Raw genomic sequence first — 19,707 nt, 5'->3', positions numbered from 1 at the left:
CCACCCCTGCACTGTCGGGATTGGGAACAAGGTGGGAACACAGCTGCTCCTTGCTCCATGGGGACCCACCTCTGGGTGCAGACTGCACAGGGGAGGTGGTGCCAAAACAAACCCTGTCCTAAAAATGAACCCATTTCCTTCACGAAAGGACTCTGTCTGTTCTCCTTTGTTCTCCCGAGCGTGTGGCAGAGGTGACTCTGTGCCATGATGCAGCAGAGTGGGATTGGGACATGCTGCTGGAGCAGATCCCACCTGCCCCTCACCACTCTGAGCAAGGCACGAGGCAGCTCCAGGCTGGGCAGATCCCAAATGTCCCTCATATGGTGGTGATGAACCGTCTGAAATGTGGGTTGTGGCTTTTAGAAACCTCCCAGAGAGAGAATGGTGCAGCTACTAAGGAGGTGAGGGAAGAGCTGGCATGGAAGCAGCCCACCTTGGGAGGTGGGATTATCCCTCAGGAAGAGCAGAGCTGAGAAAATAATTCACCATTTGGTTTCAATCGTTTTGCTCACCCTTTGCTGCGACATGAGTGAAAATTAGGTTTCGGAAGCTTCCAAGCCTGTAACAGTTGGAAATGCCAAGGTGGAGGCACTGGCATGGCTGGATAATTAAATTAGTGCCTGTGTTAATTACACCTGCACTGGGGCCGAGCACGAGCGAGACATTAACGATGGGAACGGTGGACAGGCACCAGTAGCTCCTTCCCAACAGGCTCCAAGTTTTGCTGACTCTCCCAAGGTGACGTCAATGCTATGGATCTCTGGGAACCAAGTGTGGAGCAAAGGGCAGCTGCCAGAGATGGGCACTAAGGAGGGTCCAAGCAGAAAATTGAAAGGATCAGCTTCTCTGCGCTCCAAAGAAGCTCATGGAATTCCATGAAGAGCAGAGAGCTACTGTGCCTGGATGTACCGAACTGATACTGCCCCGATACTGTGCAGCTCCGAGCTCCACAATCCCTCTAGGGCCCCTCCTCGTGCCCAGGGAAACCCAGGAGATGCTGCAGGGACAGGAGCATCTCCTATACAGAGAGAGACCCAAACTGCCCCAGAGGAAATTGCACCTGCACATGTGGGGAGAGACCAGCGGCACAAACAGCTCCCGGTTTCCTTTTTCCCCCCCATGTGCTTCCAAAGTTTTTATTTGTCCTCTGCTGACGGGAAAGCGGGTCAGGAAAGGGCACAGCCTGCCACATCCAGCCAGCAGATGCTGCTTTGGTGGAGAATTCCTCACTGCCCTAGTGGGATCCATGCTGGGGGTCAGGGTATGCTCCCCACTCCCATGGGTAATTCCTGCCTCACTGCTGCCCCAGCACCAGGCCAGGCAGCTGGGGGTTCCAGCACACCACACCCCACAGCAGCCGGTCAGCCGTGCCACAGGGCAACACTACACCCTGGGAGCATCAGAGCCCGGGCTGTTCCTGGACTGAGCGCCCTTGGAATGATTCAGCAGCAGGAAATGCTGGACAACAGGCTCTCCCCACAGCAGAGCTCCAGCAGCTGCTTCCACAAACCCCAGGAGGAGCTTTAACGGGGATTGTGGGGTGCACCTCAGCAAGCTGCCTCTCATGGACAACACCCATTGCCTCTGGCACCCTTGGCGGAATTTTCACCTGCATCTGAGCCCTACCAGCACCCCTGGTCCTCACAATGACATTGAGGGGCTGGAGCACATCCACGGCAGGGAATGGAGCTGGGGAAGGGGTTGGAGCCCCAGGAGAGGCTGAGGGAGCTGGGAAAGGGGCTCAGCCTGGAGCAAAGGAGGCTCAGGAGGGACCTTGTGGCTCTGCACAACTCCCTGACAGGAGGGGGCAGCCGGGGGGGGTCGGGCTCTGCTCCCAGGGAACAGGGACAAGAGGAGAGGGAACGGCCTCAGGCTGGGTCAGGGGAGGCTCAGGTGGGACATCAGGAAGGATTTCTTCAGGGACAGGGGGGGTCAGGCATTGGAAGGAGCTGCTGAGGGAGGTGGTGGAGTCCCCATGCCTGCAGGGATTTAAAAGCCCTGTGAATGTGGCTCTTGGGGACACGGGTCAGTGGTGGCCTTGGCAGTGCTGGGGAATGCTTGGACTCCATCTTAGAGGGCTTTCCCAAATGAAATGATTCCGTGATGCACCATGGCCTCCAATGCTCACACTGAGCATGGACCTGGCACAGGGATTTGGGACACTCTCAGCACAGGAGCCATGCGACACATTCCAAAAAATGTGTCACCACGAGCAACCAACTCAGCCCTGAATGGGCTGTTACTGCTCAGACAATTAAAAATAATTACTGCCATGGTCCTGTTGACCACTCTGGACAGTAGAAACAGGGAAGTTTTAACAAACACCTGGATAATTTGTAAATCCCTGAGACACCTGCTGTGCTGCTGTTGGGCACCTCCTCTCCAGAAAGCTGAAGCCCTGTTCCCTCAGTCCCTTCCTTTGCATGACGACACCATTCCTCAAACTTTGTTCCCTACATCCACAGAAATCATCAGGTTTGAGTCTAGAAATTTCCATTATTTCCACAAAACCCCACATTCTCACCACAAACCAATGTGGAAAGCTCCTCCAACACAAGATTAAAAAATAACTGGCTCACGGATCCAAGAGCACAAATTCACTACGTGGTATGACAGATACACCATGAAGCGTTGGCCCAAAATCTTTTAAATACAAGAGGCAACAGCTGAACACCCAAATGAGGGATTCAGTGCTGATTTCACAAGTGAGAAATGGACTTAAGAAGCACCTCAAGTGCAATTTACTTGTGGGACACCCAAAGACTGGTTCTTCCTGGAAGGAATGGACAGCACTTGCCCTGGGATTACTTCAGTGTTTTTGTTTTCTTGGCAAAAAAAGTAGGAAAAGAAAAAAACAAACTTCTTTTTATTTTATTTTCTCACTTTCGGAAAGCATTTTACACAGGTTTGGATCTTGGGAATAACTTGGAATCAGTAGAAAAAACTAACTGAACAGTTTTTGTCTTTACAATAGAAACCTTTCAGGAGTCAAAATGGAGACTAAAAAAATACATGCAAAACATACTCCTTTCAAAACACAACTGGAAACAAAGCACCAAACTACACAAATATGCAGAATGAAACAGCATTGAACACCACAGAAGTTGTCTTCATAAAAGGTGTAAAAGTCACCTAATTCACTAGGCACTGTCACTTGGTTAAACAGAAGAGACAATAAAAAAATATTGTCCACAAACTTGCAATTTCAACTCAAAGGCTGTAGATAGAAATTCCTCTATGTGTCATGCTTTAATAGCGACCTGAAAGACAAAAACCCAACAGTGAGACTTCAAGGATTGAGAGATTCCTGACTAAACCCACTGCCTATCTTCAAACCTGCACCAAATCTGAGCCTGATGTCCTAGAGGTAACCAAACTCCCAAACTCCTTCATTAACAGAGTTCTGGAGGAAGAGACAGGATCTCAGACTCAAAACAAGGGCTGTTATATCACTTGTTTTTTCCAAACTAAGTATCTGCTCTGTCCTCAAGGCTGCCAGTTGTTCAATGAAGCATCGAAGGAACTGTGGCTCAATAAAATATCCACACCAAAGTCAATCTTAGTGGACAAAGAAGCTCAAAAGAAGTTCAGGGAATGGGAAACTTACTTTGGAGAGGTGAACTCTGTGATTGGGGCAGGCCCAGTTAAGGCCAGGTTGGATGGGGCTTGGAGCAAGCTGGTCTATGGAAGGTGTCCCTGCCCAGGGCACAGGGTGGAATGGGATGAGCTTTAAGGTCCCTCCCAACCCAAACCATTCTGTAAGTCCACGACTACTTACGAGGTGAGTAGGATCGGGATCTGGACCGGGATCTGTAGCCCCCTCGGCTGTAGTATGGCGATGGTGACCTCCTCCTGTGACAGGGGTGACACAAACAATCCTTTTGTTAAAACCTGCACAGGTGAGTGGCAGCAGCTTTATGTGGCTCCCTCTAACCCCATCCTGCTCTCAGGAATGCACTTGGGAAAGTGAACAAGCATGGAAGACCTGATCAACATTTCTACAGGGTAACAAAGCAAAGATCTGAATTCTCTTTTTTGTTACCAGGTTTTGTTACCAGTATTATTTTTGACTAATACAAGCTCTTGCACTCACAATCTGCTCTCATGTGAATTTAGTCTGAAGCCAGGAGCATCCCACACAAGCAGGGTAAACCAAATCCACCTTCACTTTTAAACTGAATTATTTGTCCAAGGTGAAGATTCCCTTGACTTGCAGTCAGTGCTACAGCCAGGTACCCCCAAAGCCCTCCAATCCAGGCACCCCCAAGTTTTGTGCTCCCTTGCCTTGTTCCACTGAGTACACACCTGTAAAACTGATCCCTGTCCTGAACAGCTCTCCAGCCTCCTCCGCCGCCACCACCTCCTCCTCTGTGAAAACAAAACAAAAGCAGAGCGACTATTAGGAATTTAAAAAATAAACAAAAAGTTCACTGTACAAAAAACCCCATCATCAGAGTAAGAAAATGATGGGAAGAAAAGACAACATTAGTTCCTATACTGGATGATGCTGAATTACTTCATTTAATATTGATTTTTAAACACTTATCTACTCAAGGAGAACCTTCTGACTTAATATTTTCAAGTAGCAAAATCAACTCACTGTCATAAGGAAAAATATTGATTCCAAGGTGGAAGCAGGGAAAACCCTCCCAACCCTGACATTTTAACACTTTAGAGTCTCATTTAAACAAGAACTGTGATGTAACTTCCTACAGAGAACAGAAACAACATCTTACAGCATTAATATTGACTGGTTGGACTGAATCCTCAGATTCAGATCAGCAAAGCTTTACCAGGAGACTAAATCAAGTTTAAAGTCTTCTGCAGTTGTTTTTGGGGGACTGCTTTTTTTAGAGGTTATTCCTTCATTTACAGACACTTTTTCAGGCAAAATTAAGCCTCCCACAGCAACAAGGAGAAATTGAAGTTTTACCAGGACAATTCCCATCTGACACTGCATTTCCCTTAAGGCTTTATTTTCACAGAGGGCTGGGAATGCAAAGGAATTGTTACCAACGGAATTTTTAGGGTGGAGTATGCAATGCTCCACTGCATCTTGAACAATTCCAACTTTTCCTTCCTCAGGGAAGCACTCACAACATACCAACACTTCCCTCTCCCTCAACCAACCAGTGTCTGCAGGAGGGGAAAGGAGCAGACCATGACATTTTTCAAGTAGCCACACACAAGTCATTTGTGGCTCCATAATTATTCACAGAATCCCAGAACGGTTTGGGTTGGAAGGGACCTTAAACACCAGCCAGGGGCACCCCTGCCACAGGCAGGGACACCTCCCACTAGAGCAGGTCACTCTCACAGGCTCTCTCCTGACCCAATCACCCAATCCACAAACCCCTGTCAGAATGAAAAGGCACCACTTAAGCACTGAAGACTTGGGCCCATAACTTTTAACACAGAATTCTGCAATTGCAGGAACATTTGGTAGTGAAGACAGAAAAAAAATCAACTCTTATCTTTGTGTTCAATTTAACAGTGTCCCAGAAATTGTGAGGATTTTGCAGGGGACAAGGATTTGCTGGAAAATGCAGGAAACAAATTTCTCTATCACCAAAGCCAACTGCACCCCCAACCGTGTTTACACACACAACCAACCTGACAGGGGGTGTTAAAAAAGCCTCTTAAAGCAGATGTCCAATACAGAACAGGTCATGCTCCAATCCCCAATTCCTTATTTTTGGCAACATTTGAGGTGCCATAATTATCAGCAGGAGATACTGGGGACCACTGAAATGTCCCACTTTTTGTCTACTACACTGTGCACAAAACATACCAACTCAAATATTAATCTGCACCATTTCAGTACTAAAGGATGAACCAACCGAAGATTCTAAAATGAGAATACAAAGAACACTTTGTTTTTCAAAACTTAGTGCAGATTCAGAAAACATTTTGGACTAAGACAGGTCACAGGTTAAACCAATCCAACCAATTTGATTTGTACTGAGCAGTCGTTTTGGTGAACGTTTCACAGGAAGATTCCAGAATGACAGCGAGTGCAACAATATTCTGGAATAGTTATGTAGGATGAACAGGTAGGTGAGAGAGCAGAGTTTAAAAAGCAATCAAATATTCCAAAGATGCTCACCTGTATGACCTGCTGTAATAGTCACGGTCATCGTAGCCTCTGTCATAACCTCTGTCATAGTAATCTCGTCGCCGTGAGCTGCCGCTGCAAGGAGTGAAGAGAATTGCACTTGCTAAGATACAAAACATTAACTTTGTCTGCAGTCTGTTAAATTCACACTATTTAAGCTGGGTTATACTATTACTTCCCATCCTCACAGCTGGACGACTGAGCACTCCTGTTTTCCCACCAGTTCAGGTGGGAACAGAAATACTTAAATAATTGCTTTTTAAATGCTTGAACTCTCAGTTATTTTCCTCAACCTCTATAAACCTCCACCTTTTGGTATTACAGGCACATGAGGAATTCCCTTCTGAGACAAGTCTTCATTCACTTTTAACTCTGAAAATGCTTCCCCCTTCAATCAACTTTCTGATTAAAAAACACAACATCACCATAACCACCAGTAAGCTTAAAAGTCTTGGGAAATGAACTGGGGAATGACTCGGGAAAACAATTTACACACTGGTAACTGGGAGTCAGAAGTGTAGTGTGTGAACACAGTAAACTGCTAATCCCAAATATTAACTGAGCCACACACCAGTGTTTGTTCATTCATTCTTGAAAACCTGAGCTTGCAAAGGACATGAATATTTGAAGGTACATAGGAAAATTACTTAAACTAATTTATAAATTGTCAAAGTATCTTCTTGGTGACGTATGCATTACTACTGATGCTCATGGGTAGTGTTTTCAGTGTCCAGCACAGCAGCCATAAACAAGGAAACACAACTTGTGCATTAATGCAAAAGCCCAAGAAACCAGGACAACCACCCAAAATCAGGTCTCTCAGAGGGGACAAGGAGTTTTTACAGAACAGTGAATCCTATTCTGTACTGGTTTGGGGAGGGGAAAACACAACCAAAACCGCAGATAAAACTTACTAAGTGGGTCGTCCCATATAGATTCCAGGGGTAGGTGTGTGAGGTCTTTTTGTTATGGAAAAGTCTACCCGAATCCTTCTTCCATCCAACTCCATTCCATTGGCACGTTCCTTTGCCTGAAGAGTGATAGAAGAGCATTAGCTGTAGCTATGAACTTAAGCAACAACACAAACTTCTAACCACTGCTTTAAGCGTTAAAATGTCCTAAAATGGCTCAGTTTGGAGGCAGCGAATCTAATTTTTAAGATACTCTACGCCAGCTGGACTTAAGTGCCAGTAACCACTGAAAAACGTGACTTCTGTGGCACTAAAATCCTGGAAGGAACATCACTGAGCAATTTTTCCAGCTCTGACATGATTAAGAGCAACCTTTGAATATGCTGATGCAGGGAGATGTAACTACTCCACCACAGAACATAAAGCATTTACAAGTTATAAGAACACCACTAAGGTATTCAAATACATCCTTCAAGCTACCATAACCTTGAATATAATATCAGAGCCATAAATAAAAAGTAAAAAACCCAGAACAGTTGTGTTTTGGGGTTTTTTTGTCTGCCAAGTAGCAGGACCTACACCCCAAGCTCCAACCCAATGGGGAAGCCTTCATGCCAGATGTGAAAAAGACTGGACTTTCAGGAGTGGAGTTTATGCAGAATATAAGCCTTGTTCCAGCCCATAAAGGGCAGCTCTACAAGGACTGGCGTGAGTGTAGGATTCTCTGCTGGGTGACTACACAATTCCCCATTCATTCTGCAGCACTTCTAAGCCCAAATTCCATGATTATGAGATTCCAAGTATTTTTCAGGCTGTGAGTTTCCCCTGGCCATACCCTGTGACGAAACATACACCCCAGGATCTCAGAGCCCAGCAAACATGGCACACACTGTGCACCCCAACCTACTTCCTTTGCATCCTCGACGTTCTCGAAGTAGACGAACGCGAACCCTCGGGAACGCCGCGACTGCTGATCGTACACGATGGAAACGTCGGCAATGGGCCCATACTTGGAGAAAACCTCTCGCAGGTCTCGTTCTGTAGTGTACAGGCTCAGCCCAAACACTCCTAGACAACAGTTTGGGTCAGGATTTGCCTAAAGGAAGGGACACGGGCAGATGTTAGAATGAAATTGGGTTTATTTGCAGTGCAAGGTATTTCTCAAGTTGTGACTGTCAGAGCTTCAAGATGAACAACAACAAAGGTGGGGCTGAGATTTGGGTCACGCACTAACAGATAGTAATAAATTCAACCTACAGAACATAAGCCTTTCACAAAACCCCTTTGTGTTTCTCACAAAACAGAGACTGATTCCAGGATGCATCCAGGACCGTGACTCATCGCTCACACACGTACCCTGTTTCCAATGTGACGTCTCCGAGTAGACATGGGGGAATGGCTGTGACTGTGCCGTCGCCTGTAGTCCCGACTGTACGACCTACTTCTGGATCTCCTGTGGGAGCGGGACCGGGAGCGGGACCTGGTGTAGTGTCTGCGGGAACTCCTCCTCGATCTAGACCTGAGCGAAAGACGAGAAAGTACAGCGCTGGGCTTGTTTGGGTGTTTACCATTTCAAAAATCCATCAGATAGTCACAAAAAGCTCAAGTAATTGTTTTCCAAAATCCTGCAGTACCACATACCTCAGCTACAATCCATTTACTCACTACTCTCAAGGACTGCGTGCTAAATCTTTACTATCAGATTACTGCAGATGCTCTCAGGGCATTCCTGCTGCAGCCCAGGAACTTCCACTTGATCACAGTCAGCTCTTCCTTCAACAAAGCTACCTTGGTGTGACACACTAGTGCTTAGAATAGTCACAGTGTTTAGGTAAAAACAAGTGGGGGGGCTTTCTTTTCACTTGTATCAGACAAGGGGAACAGTAAATATGCCTTAACACAAAGCATGCACCACTGAGGGGGGCACTCCCTTAGTGCTGCCTTGGGTGACACTGAAAAACAAATGCACTCTTTAAAGTCTGGCAAACGCCCCCAAAACAGAGCTGAACACAATCTGAAGAAATCAAGCCTGAGCTGGCTCATTTACCTGCTCGTATTTCAGCAGTTATTTAGCACTGCTTGTTCATGAATATTTACATGTTCACACTCTTAAGTGCATTTATGCAAAGGTGCAACTGCTCACTAATCCTTTTTCCCCCCGAATTTTTTCTTACATCATGAGCTCTGTGGACAGGAGGGTCTGAAACTCTTCAATTCCTTCTCTCAAAGCCTCAGGCTTCCCATGACAGCCAATCCTAGCAGAGAAGCTGGGCACTGGCTACACCTGACCTTGGTCTGCACTGAATAACCTGCATTTCACACCACTCCAAAGAAAAACCCCTGCAAGGCTAAGAAGAGCAATAAACAGGGTAACAGTCAATGGATCTGAGTCACAAATTGCTGATTTTCAGGCTCTTGTGTCTTAAATGTCCCTTTCCTCTAATTCCACAGCAGCACCACCACACTGGCATGAAGGAAGCTGTGAACCTTAACTGCTTTTACTCCTGAGCATTTAACAGCTTCTTCCAGGATTTCTCACCAAGTGTTACCAGACAGCCAAACTGTACAGTCTATCTCCTCAAAAAACACCTTCAAGCTCATCAGGAGTGAGCCAGAGCAGCTCAACTTAAAATACATATTCATGTCCAGGAGAAATTAATTCCCATTACAGCACTTCTTACTGTGTATTTATAAAGAAAACATTATTTTTGGCAACAACAACAACAAAAAGATAACTTCCCTGAAGCTGGGAAAGCAGTAAAAAAAGGACAGAAATTATAATATCAATAAAAAAAGAAGCTCTACACATGCACACAGCCACATTTCAGCCACTGATACAGGAAAAAAAATAATTACGGCAAACACAGAACTGACATTTCAGGTACCAGAATGGTATCAGCCAAAGATAGGAGCTACAAACTTCAGTAAAAGTAGATTTTAAAATCAAGTATATCCACACCCCAACTGATAAAAACACCAGGACACAGGTTGGTTCCCAAATCAAAGTTTAATTTATAAAGCTGGTAACTCAAAAATACATTTGCAACAGAAACTACCAAGAAATATAGAAGTTATCACAGGGTTATTTCTCTGGGGAAAGCCAGAGTTAAATGATCTGCCCGTGACCACATCCCGATGTGTGACAGCACTGAACAGAGATTAAAGTATGTTGTTTCTAAATATGTGCCTTGACACAATTCTGTCCAAATCTAATAATCAACACTAACTCTGGGATGTAATTCCATTATTTCCAGCCATAGGCATCTTCTAGACAGCTGTTAAATGCTCAGGAAGTCGTGGTAGTTATAAACTTCTACTTTTTAGTCATCTAAAAGTAGAAAGTCAGTTGCCAGGGTACTATTTAAAGACAGTTTATTGCAAAAGTAAGATTTGCCAGGTCTCTCATAAATTCCACATACTGTATTTGCTTCTTCAGAATTGTACACATTCTGTGACTGCATTTTTACTCAGTATTGTGGTTATTCTGCAAGCGGGAAACATGGTGCTTTAAAGAGTATGGAATCCCTGGAGTCATACGGATTAAGGGGCAGAAGGATATGCTGGGAGGGCATCCTGACTTTGTTGTTTCAATATTAAAAGGTTCCCCAGATGTGGTTTGCAGCCTCCTTCCCCTGAGGTTTTCAAACCCCAACTGGATAAAGCCCTGACAGCAAGGTCTGAGCCCAGAGCTGAGTGCCCTGAGCAGGATCTGGGACTGGACCTTTCCTGAGCTGCCCCACCATCTCTGGCTGCTGGCACTTGCACAGGTCACTCCAATTCCACACTCTGATGGTGCTACTCTAACAAGTATTTATTCATTTGACACGTTTCTTCTTACACCACAGGGACTGCCAGGTGCATGATATGACACTTGTGACTGTGCCTGAATTAAACAAAAAACCCCATTCTCCTGCTGTCAAAGCTTCCCAACTACCTTCCCTTCCACAAAAGCCTTTCACTTGGATTTTGCAAGATTTAACACACTATTTGAAAAGTGTTTTTGATTGCTGACAGCACAGTATCTTCCTCCAGCCTGCCCCCCAGGCTTTGGCAATTCACTGCTTGTTCACATCAAAAGTGTGTTGTGAACAGCTCACCTGGCAACCCCACTGCTGAAACTTTACTTTTTTCAGCCTGAATGCCTACAAATGAGTAAAGAAATGATCAAAACATTAATTTCTGTAGTCAGGAGTCAACTATCTACTCTCTTTAGATGAATTCTGACCCTGCACACAGCTTGATTGGCAGGTGAGTATCAGGAGAGGTAACACAGTGCAAAAGGCATGTGGAGGTTTGTGCTGCCACATAAATACAATAAGCAAGTTCTCCCCAACTTTTCTGGAGAGCTTGCAGAGCAGTCTAATATTCAAAGCTTCCTACCCTGTTAATTTTCAAGTTAAATCAATGTATATAAAATGTCAGACTGTGAAAGTCACATTTATCTCTACTGCTTCTTTCCACTACTCCAGGAACATCACTGCTTCCAGTGAGGAAACGTAATACACAAACGTGACTTAAAATGGGAAATGTGCTCACGCACCAAACTCTGTTAATGCACAGAAAAACTAAGACCTAGAGTTCCTAGTACTCCATGCTCAGAGACAAGTCAACATTCCAAGAGATAAAAAGGCAGGCTCTTCCTAAGTGTATCAGCAAGGATACAAGCCTGCACAGCTGACTTAATTGTTGGAAGAAGCAGCAAAATTATCTAAATTTATATAATTTGGCTTTCCCAATCCTGAAACCACACACACCCCTTTGTATTCCATGTCCACAGAAGATCCACTAACTCTGGAAACAGAACTGGCTAAGCTGGGCCACCTCTGACAATCATCTGACTTGTGAGGAGGAGGAAGAGGTAAAAGAAGCAAACTCACCTGGATTCAGACCTGGATCTAGATTTTGACCTGGAGCGCCTGGAATCCTCCTTAGAGCGAGATCTTGCAGGGGTGTGCCTCCCCGACTTGCCAGACCCATGAGCACTTCCGCTTCTGGAAGCAGAACGGGATTCCTGCACGCAGATATTGAAAGCCTAATTTGTACACAATTCCTTGTTCACCTACGGGCTGTAAACAAGCTCCAGTGAAATAAATGGTAAATATTCATAGCTATGTGTCCGGGCAGTCGGCATTAGCACTGCCTAGATTTTTAAGGAGTTTTTTTTTTTTTCCCTGGTAGACACTTCTTTACCCTGCATGTACTTTTGCTATTAAACAGATAATGCATGCATGTTTAGCAAAATATACAGGGACACATAAACAGACTAGTAATTACTTAGCGTAGTGCTTTCAGATTCCAGATTACTTCTTATCTTAACTTCATTTTTATTCCTTTTCTTCATTCTTCCGTTTCAAATTCTGACTTCTTTCATCTTCCCCACTTCACACAAATTGCTCAATATTCTACAAGTGGGACTTCTGGTCTGATAATTAGCATGCATTCACTTTCTTTTTTTTCAAATTTCAGCTTCACTTATTCCTGAGCTTCAAATAATTCTCATTTATAAAACTTGTCAAATGGCGACTTCCGCATTTTCCTTCTTCAACATTAACCTTAATAGAAAAAGAACAGGATGAAGAATATTTAAGAACTCCAGGATAAAAGCTAGTGCCAAAACTGAAACTAGAAAAAAAAAAGTGTTGTGGACTTTTACTATAAATGCAGTTCAAGAATTGAATCTACCAAAGCCCTACAATTTTATCAACAGGTTCAGTCAACTCAGTTTAACTTAGCCCTAAGTAGCTGAATTTGCTATTTATGCCTGTATTTAATAGCAAGTGCAACTGGATCAACTGAGTACCTACTAAGGAATTGCAGCATCAGGAAACTCAAAATAATTTGCACTATCAGCCACACACTGAGACAAAATCAACAAGGAGTGACTCCAGTGAGGTCCTGCTGCGGTCACTGATGGATGTGCTTTTGAATGCAGAAAGCACAGCGTGGTTGGTCCTTCCATGAACTACAATTATCTGAATTTTGGGCCCCTCCTGCAGTTTGGCAGCCCTGGTGTGAAGGTTTAACACACACCCCCAGCTGCCTGCACAAGTGGGATTACATGTGCAGGCTTTGTGCTTCTACAGAAATCTGAATTTCCCACCGACCAGAACTGCACTTGTGGGCCCCACACTCCAAACTGCTCTGGAGTAACACCCCACCTGCTCTGTTAATTACTGGCAATCTTCTCTGGCAGTGACATGACCTAATTAGCAGTTTCAACTTATGTATTTTTAAGTCAGTATAATGCTTGGCTTTAGTCATATACCTTAAAACACCTGAACACACTAGAAAGTATTCTTAACTTCAAGATATTAGAGAAAAATTTAAATTCAGCAGAATTATCCTTCTTTCTAAAAACAATCCTAAATTTAGTGTAAATTCTGATGAAGAAAGCTCACTAATGACACTGGGTACCAGATTTCTCTCAAAAATCCCCTGGTTTATCTTTGTAACATCTCTGAACACCAACTTAATGGGAATCCACTAAGCATTCAGAAATTAATTTGCTAACCCGAAATTTAATCATGCTTCAACCACATCCATTCAACTTCAACTGAATTTTACCTGTTTACAATTCCCTACCGTACAGGGGAAAGGAACACGACTTACAGGATAAAGCAGGTTTGCAATTCGTTCCAAGAGCAACAGAAACAGCACAAAGTTGATCAAGGCCATATTCTTAATACAAATGTTTAAAGTCTTGTTCTAAATTACAGCTCCCCCATGTACTAACACTGCAAAGGGCAGGGGGAATATTAAAGAGCAATTTAAGTTACAATTAACTAATTTAACCTAAACCCATTACTACCTTCCAAAGGAAACACTCCACAGAGATGAGTTTTGAGTTAATATATTAATTTTGCCATAAGAAGTCTTCGCTCTTTAACAAAGTTAGACAAAGCAAGATTGAAGAAGGACTAAAACCCAAACTAAGGCTGTTCTTCACTTGAGGAAATACACTTCAATTCACAAAAGATAATCTGGGCTAAACAGAAGGAGCTGTGTCCAAATACAGGTGGTCTGAGACCAGAAAGAAAAGGAGAAATGCAGGATTGGAGGGAAGCAGCTGGGAGGATTTTGCCCACAAACAGACCCCAAACCCTTTTCAGAGCTTTTAGAAGTCAAAAAGCTTTGAAGAAATGAGTAGAGAACACGTAAGTCTTCATATATTTGGTACATTTTTCAGGCAATCTTTGCTGTATTATGTTAAGGTTGATGTGGAATCTGGACACTTGAGGAACTGAGCAGAAACCTGGGAAGAGAAAGTCCTTAAGACAACTATCTACCTAAATCAAAACAATTAAACAGCTGGCCTATTTTCATTCAACTCCTCTGCACTTCACATTTCCCAGTCTTTAAACATCCACTTTCTTTTCCAGATCATCCTTCAACCCACCAAACTTTACAGGATGATGGCACTTCTTTATTCCAACCTTAGAGGAATTCAGTGCACCTCACCTGCTCTGGGTATCACCAGGACTGGTGATAACCCCCCAAAATTACCAAGTTGTCCCTTTTCCACCCCAAGCCCCAGGAAATCCTCCCTATCCAAAGTTCCAAGAACCAGGGGCCTGCAGCACTGCAAATTTAATTAACACCCTTGAGGGTTCACACCAGTCACTCCCACAGCTCATTTATCCCATCTGGTTTCGTTGTTCTTTACATTTTCTTTTCCTACTCTTTGCTCTTTCACTCTGTAAATTTTAAGTGATTTAAAAATGCCAAAGTGTGCTCCTGGCATGACATGGGGAAGGAGTAAGAAACAACCTTCTTTACCTTGCCTATATTCCAGCACTGCTGGTCAGCAGATCCAGACTGGTATTCACTAAACAATAACCATTTTTTCCCCCTAACGTTACGTTTGTCCAATGTGAATTTAACTCCCATCCCCAGATCCCTTGGTCTTTAACAACAGCTCTTCCCCTTCATTGGGTGCTTCTGGAATTCCCGTGGAAGCCCTGAAGTCCAGGCTTGTGGATTCCAAATGGTTCTTTCCAGACCTTGAGCATGTTCAGACAAAGTGTAATACTGCAGGGATGATTTTAACAGCTCTAAGCACATTCACAAAGAGTGCTACAGCTATGTACTCTGAGCAGGGAATGTCCCAAAGCAGGATTATTTGGGGGGCAGTAGGTAGGAAAGGTTTCCATGGACAGAAGCAGCTGAAAAGCAGGTGATGGCCACAGTTCTTTGCACTTCTGAGATCCAAACGTTTTTCCTCACAGGAACGGAAGTTACAAATTTCAGCCAGTAACGTAAGATACAGAGAAATAAAAGTATTAAGGTTTTATAATCATAAACTCCTATGAACTTCTGTATTTCCACTTGTTTTCCTAAGGAAAGGTGCAGCCTCACAGGACATTATCAGATCTGCAGCCCCTTTATTCAAGGTGTCACTGTGCTGACTCCACATTCCCCAACCTCTCCATTTGGGAACAGTTGCCTCTCTTTCCCTGAGGGACACGAGATCACTGCTGGGGGAGCTGGGGATTCACTCTGAGGGAGAGCAGAACCATCCCTTTCTACAGGTTCCCAAACTCCACACAGAAAGAACACAGTGTGTTTTGAAAAATCAGGCCACAGCTTCCTCCCACCACCTCTGCCACTGACCCTGTGGGCTCTTCCAGTGCCCCAAGATGGCAGGAAATTAATCCACCAGCAAAATCTAAATTATTTTCTGACAGGTTTGGGCATAGCTCCCCAAGAAGTCCCATCAAGTGCCAGCTGGTGAGGGAGGAACACAGGGAATGGTCCATCCCTTTGGTGGCACTAAGTGATCAACTTGTCTCTAATCTCAAACTGCTTCCTCAGACCTCCTTCTCCCACAATTTAGTAACAAAAATCACTCCTTTTTGAAAATACAGGTATTAAATACCTTGTAAGCAATCTGTAAATTGAGCATATATACATAAAAAAAAAAAACCCGCAAACAACCCCCCCCACCCTGACTCAGGTACGAACAGCTTCTGACCACATAACAAGCCACTGCTGTCATAATTAACTAATTCACAGGATAGGATTAATTAATTTAGCCTTTAACTAGTCTTTTTCCAACCCCTCCATGCCTGAATCCCATGTGCTTCAGTGAGAACAATTTCAATGAAAACAAAATTAAGTTGGAAAACCATGGCATTGCAGTGTAACAACAGTGTCTTAAGTATATTCCAGTGTTTAATTATTAGAAGCATTTCGTAATTTATAGTTTCTTCAGTCAAAAAGTTTCTAGAGTTCATTCCATTATGGAGCATAAAGCTGTAAAAGAGAATTCAAGTGGGGATTTTTTTCATCTTCTTATGCCCCCCTCCCATTTTAAAAATGCCCTAAGCCAGTGTAAATTCGTGCTGCTGGTTAACCAAGTCCCATTCCTGGTGAAAGCACCTGGAATTTCTTCTTCATCCCACAAACTGCCATGAGGACTCAATCAAGTCAAGCCTGCAAACCAATGCAGCTGGAAATGGGAGTAAAACAAGATCCAGCTGATTGAATTCCCAGATCTGACCGACAGAACAAACACTACTAAGGGAGAGAACAGGAACATGTTTTCAGGAGCACTATTCCTGTTGGCAGCCTGCACTTGGGACAGTTTAAGACAGTTGTAGTCATACTCCAGATTATTTATCCAAACACTCTACTCTGCAGAGATTCCAGCTTGGAAAAGCAGAAAAGCCATTGACTCTGTAAAACATAAGCCTTAAGTAAGCAAAAAAACCCTCATAAATAACACTGGCAAGAGCAGAAAGAAAACCAATCCCTGCTCCAGTCTGGAATAGCAGGTGTGTAGCTCTATCATTTCAGCTTTACAAGTCCATTACAAACTTACCTACTTAAAAGTCACAAAAGTTCAGACATAACTCATTTTAGGCACTGGCAAAGACTGCCTATAAATGCTTTAATACATTTTTCCAATTAAAAAAAATAAAAAAGGAGCAGACAACAATTTCTGTGCCCCAATACCCTGCACGATTATGTTCCACGCAAAAAGACTTTGCTACAAAAGCTTTATTATTTCCACTCTTTCTGACTGAAAACACAACACAGGTAATTCTGGCAAACTTTATTAAGACTAAATTGGCTTCCAGTCCGACTTGCACAACAATTAAAGCAACTTTAAAAAAACTTAACACACAAAAAATCTACCTTGAGCAAAAAATAGCCCCTCACTAAAAACACGCCAGAGTGAATGAAGATATCAATGAAAAGATAACACTGGCGCTGGCACGAGTCTATTCCTTAATCCCTGTCTTTCACCATTCATTCCCATTTTTAGTCCCTTGGAGACCAAATTTTTCTGATCTCACCTACCTTGAAGTAGAAACACCAATTACTACGGCCTCTTCTAGCGAATTAATAAGATAAAATCGTATTCTAAGAAAGACATCGCTCAGAATTACTACGTTCTCTTATTTCTCGCCCCCTCCAGTTCAAAATTTAGGAATTTATCACCTCCACAGCTCCCTCCGATGCTGCTGCAAGATACTTGAATTATGCTGAAAAAAACCCCCAAAACACAGTACTGACCCTAATTAAAGGCATCAAAGGCAAACAAGGTTGATCCACTAAATAAAAAGCAACTGCACATGTGCATCACAAACGTGAAGCTTAGCAAGTCATCTATTTCGGCATTAATAAAATGCCCATCCGGACAGTGAGATCTTGCCGAAACTACGAGTCTTGAGAGGTATCTGCTGCAGGTTTCACAAAGCGAAGGGGTTGCCTCCAACTATCAAGTTTAAATTAGAGGAGAGCCCGAGCCACCCGGACGCCAGGCCCGAGGAGCACTTATTGTTACAGGCGAGAGGCAGTGAACAGCAGTCTAAATTAGAGAGCAACTCAAGAGTGGATTGCAAGGCGGCTCTGGAGAGAGGATAATAACAGGATTCCCCTTCCGCAGGGGTGGGATGGAGGACGAGGGGCCCCTGAGGGCTCGGGGCCGCCATTTTGTCCCTCCCGGGCGCGCGCGGTCCCGGCCCAAGATGGCGCCGGGCACCTCACGCGGGGAGCGGCCCCTCCGCCATTGCCCCCGCCGCGCCGCCTCACCCTCCTCTCCGCTCCCGCGGAGGCTCCGCCACCCGCGAAAGGGGACATAAGGGTACACAGGGGGAACACGGGGGAACGCGGGGGCGCCGGCGCCCCCCGAAGGAGATGGGGGTGTGTGAAGAGGGGAGGGAAAGGGGGCCCGGCCGCGCAGCGCGCTCGGGCTCCGTGTATTACCCGCTCGCCGTAGTTTTGTTCCCCGCTGTCGCTCATCGTCCCGTCCCACCGTTCCCGCCGCCGCCCGAACCGGACACGACCGACCCCGGCGACAGCGCCGTCCGCGCGGGAAGTGACGAGACCGCGGGGCCGCGCGCGCGCGCTCGGCAGGACACGCCCCCAGCGGGACGCCCCTGAGGGGAACGCCACGCCCACCGCCAGAGCCACGCCCACCGCCAGAGCCACGCCCACCGCCAGAGCCACGGCCCACACGGCCCCGCCCCGAAGAAAAGGCCACGCCCCCGCCCTGAGCTGAGGCTGCCTGTGGGGAGAGACCACGCCCCCGGCGAGGCCGCGCCCCCTCAGCCGCTACCGCCCTGGGTACGACGGCCACGCCCCCCAGTTGAGGCCACGCCCCCGCGGGCACCCGTGAGGCGAACCCACGAGGCCCCGCCCCCGTGAAGCCCCGCCCCCACGAGGCCCCGCCCCCTCCGCCCCTCAGGTGAGGTCGTGGCCCTCGCCCTCCCCAGGCCGCGGAAACCCTTTAAAAATGTGGTTGCGAGGGGCTTTTTTTGAGTGTTAAAGCATTAGTTCAGAGCACGTGGGGAGGGAAGAGCGGCGTGTTTCTTAGTCACCCGCTCGAGGGCAGCAGAGCGTCGCTGAAACGGCGGGTTTTCCCCCGTCCTTGGCGTTGTTTCTCCATAAAACATGTGGAACGAGGAGCGTCTCAAACACCTCTTCTCCATTGTATCTGTTTTATGTCAGAAGCAGCACCAGTAAAGCACCGGCAGCCCCAAAGAGCCAGGACTGTGCAGGGATTAGCAAAGGACGCCCACACAGAGAGGACCACTCGGACTTAAAATACACACCTGTGGTTTAACCAAAATACAGACTTCTTCAGTGCTTTTCAAACCACAACACTGCACAGGGGTTGGAGTCGGAAGACAGGAGGAGACATTGCACCTGCTCATCTCATCCCAGTGAATCCCAGAGTTGTCCGGTTTGAAAGGGACCTTAAAGCTCATCCATTTCCATTCCCTGCCACGGGCAGGGACACCTTCCACTGTACCAGGCTGCTCCAAGCCCTGTCCAACCTGGCCTTGGACACTTCCAGGGATGGGGCAGCCACAGCTTCTCTGGGCAACCTGTGCCAGAGCCTCCCCACCCTCACAGGGAACAATTTTTTCCCTAATATCTAATCTAAACCAACTCTTTTTCAAATTGAAAGTGCACCTGTTATCCCACAAGCTGCTGCTGCAGGACATAATCCTGCTCCAGAAGTGACCATCTGACATCCCAGTAGTGACTATTTTTCTCCACTGAAATGCATTTCCTGTGCAGTGAGGGCTCGGTAATGCCCTGCATGCCCCATTGTGCTGTTAACAAGCAGCAAAGCCCAGACCTGAACAGGTCGGTACCTCTTCTAGGTGGGATTTTTGGCTGCCAGGGGTATTCCTGGTGCCATTCCCCACACAGATTGAAGAAGTGGCA

At 45.6% G+C, this 19,707-nt stretch overlaps 1 protein-coding gene across 2 annotated transcripts; it reads right to left on the bottom strand.

The window, feature by feature from the left end:
* Positions 1-2,855: 2,855 nt before the first annotated feature.
* Positions 2,856-18,369, bottom strand: TRA2B (transformer 2 beta homolog). 2 transcript variants are annotated; one of them, XM_048314128.1, is made up of 9 exons: positions 18,238-18,368; positions 11,904-12,037; positions 8,383-8,545; positions 7,934-8,122; positions 7,030-7,145; positions 6,107-6,190; positions 4,306-4,368; positions 3,779-3,852; positions 2,856-3,260 (listed from the first exon to the last, which is right to left on the bottom strand). In XM_048314128.1, exons 1-9 carry the CDS (start codon positions 18,271-18,273, stop codon positions 3,250-3,252), a joined length of 870 nt encoding a protein of 289 aa, XP_048170085.1. In that variant the 5' UTR covers positions 18,274-18,368; the 3' UTR covers positions 2,856-3,249. The 2 variants fall into 2 exon arrangements, with proteins under 2 accessions (XP_048170085.1, XP_048170086.1); XM_048314129.1 differs by lacking the exon at positions 2,856-3,260 and having other exon boundaries at positions 3,771-3,852; positions 18,238-18,369.
* Between the last annotated feature and the right edge of the window lie 1,338 nt (positions 18,370-19,707).

The sequence above is a fragment of the Corvus hawaiiensis genome, chromosome 10, assembly GCF_020740725.1.
Source record: "Corvus hawaiiensis isolate bCorHaw1 chromosome 10, bCorHaw1.pri.cur, whole genome shotgun sequence".
In the NCBI taxonomy this organism is placed as follows: Eukaryota; Metazoa; Chordata; class Aves; order Passeriformes; family Corvidae; genus Corvus; species Corvus hawaiiensis.
Note: the sequence above shows the minus strand (reverse complement) of the source record. Positions and strands in the feature narration are given on the sequence as shown.

Bases quoted from the DNA above. Each gene is read 5' to 3' on its own strand.
- TRA2B (XM_048314128.1), bottom strand. From the start codon at position 18,273: ATGAGCGACAGCGGGGAACAAAACTACGGCGAGCGG. The intron at 12,038-18,237 runs GTAATACACGGA...ATCTGCGTGCAG, and splicing joins AACAAAACTACGGCGAGCGG to GAATCCCGTTCTGCTTCCAG. The intron at 3,853-4,305 runs GTGTGTACTCAG...CCCCTGTCACAG, and splicing joins GACAGGGATCAGTTTTACAG to GAGGAGGTCACCATCGCCAT.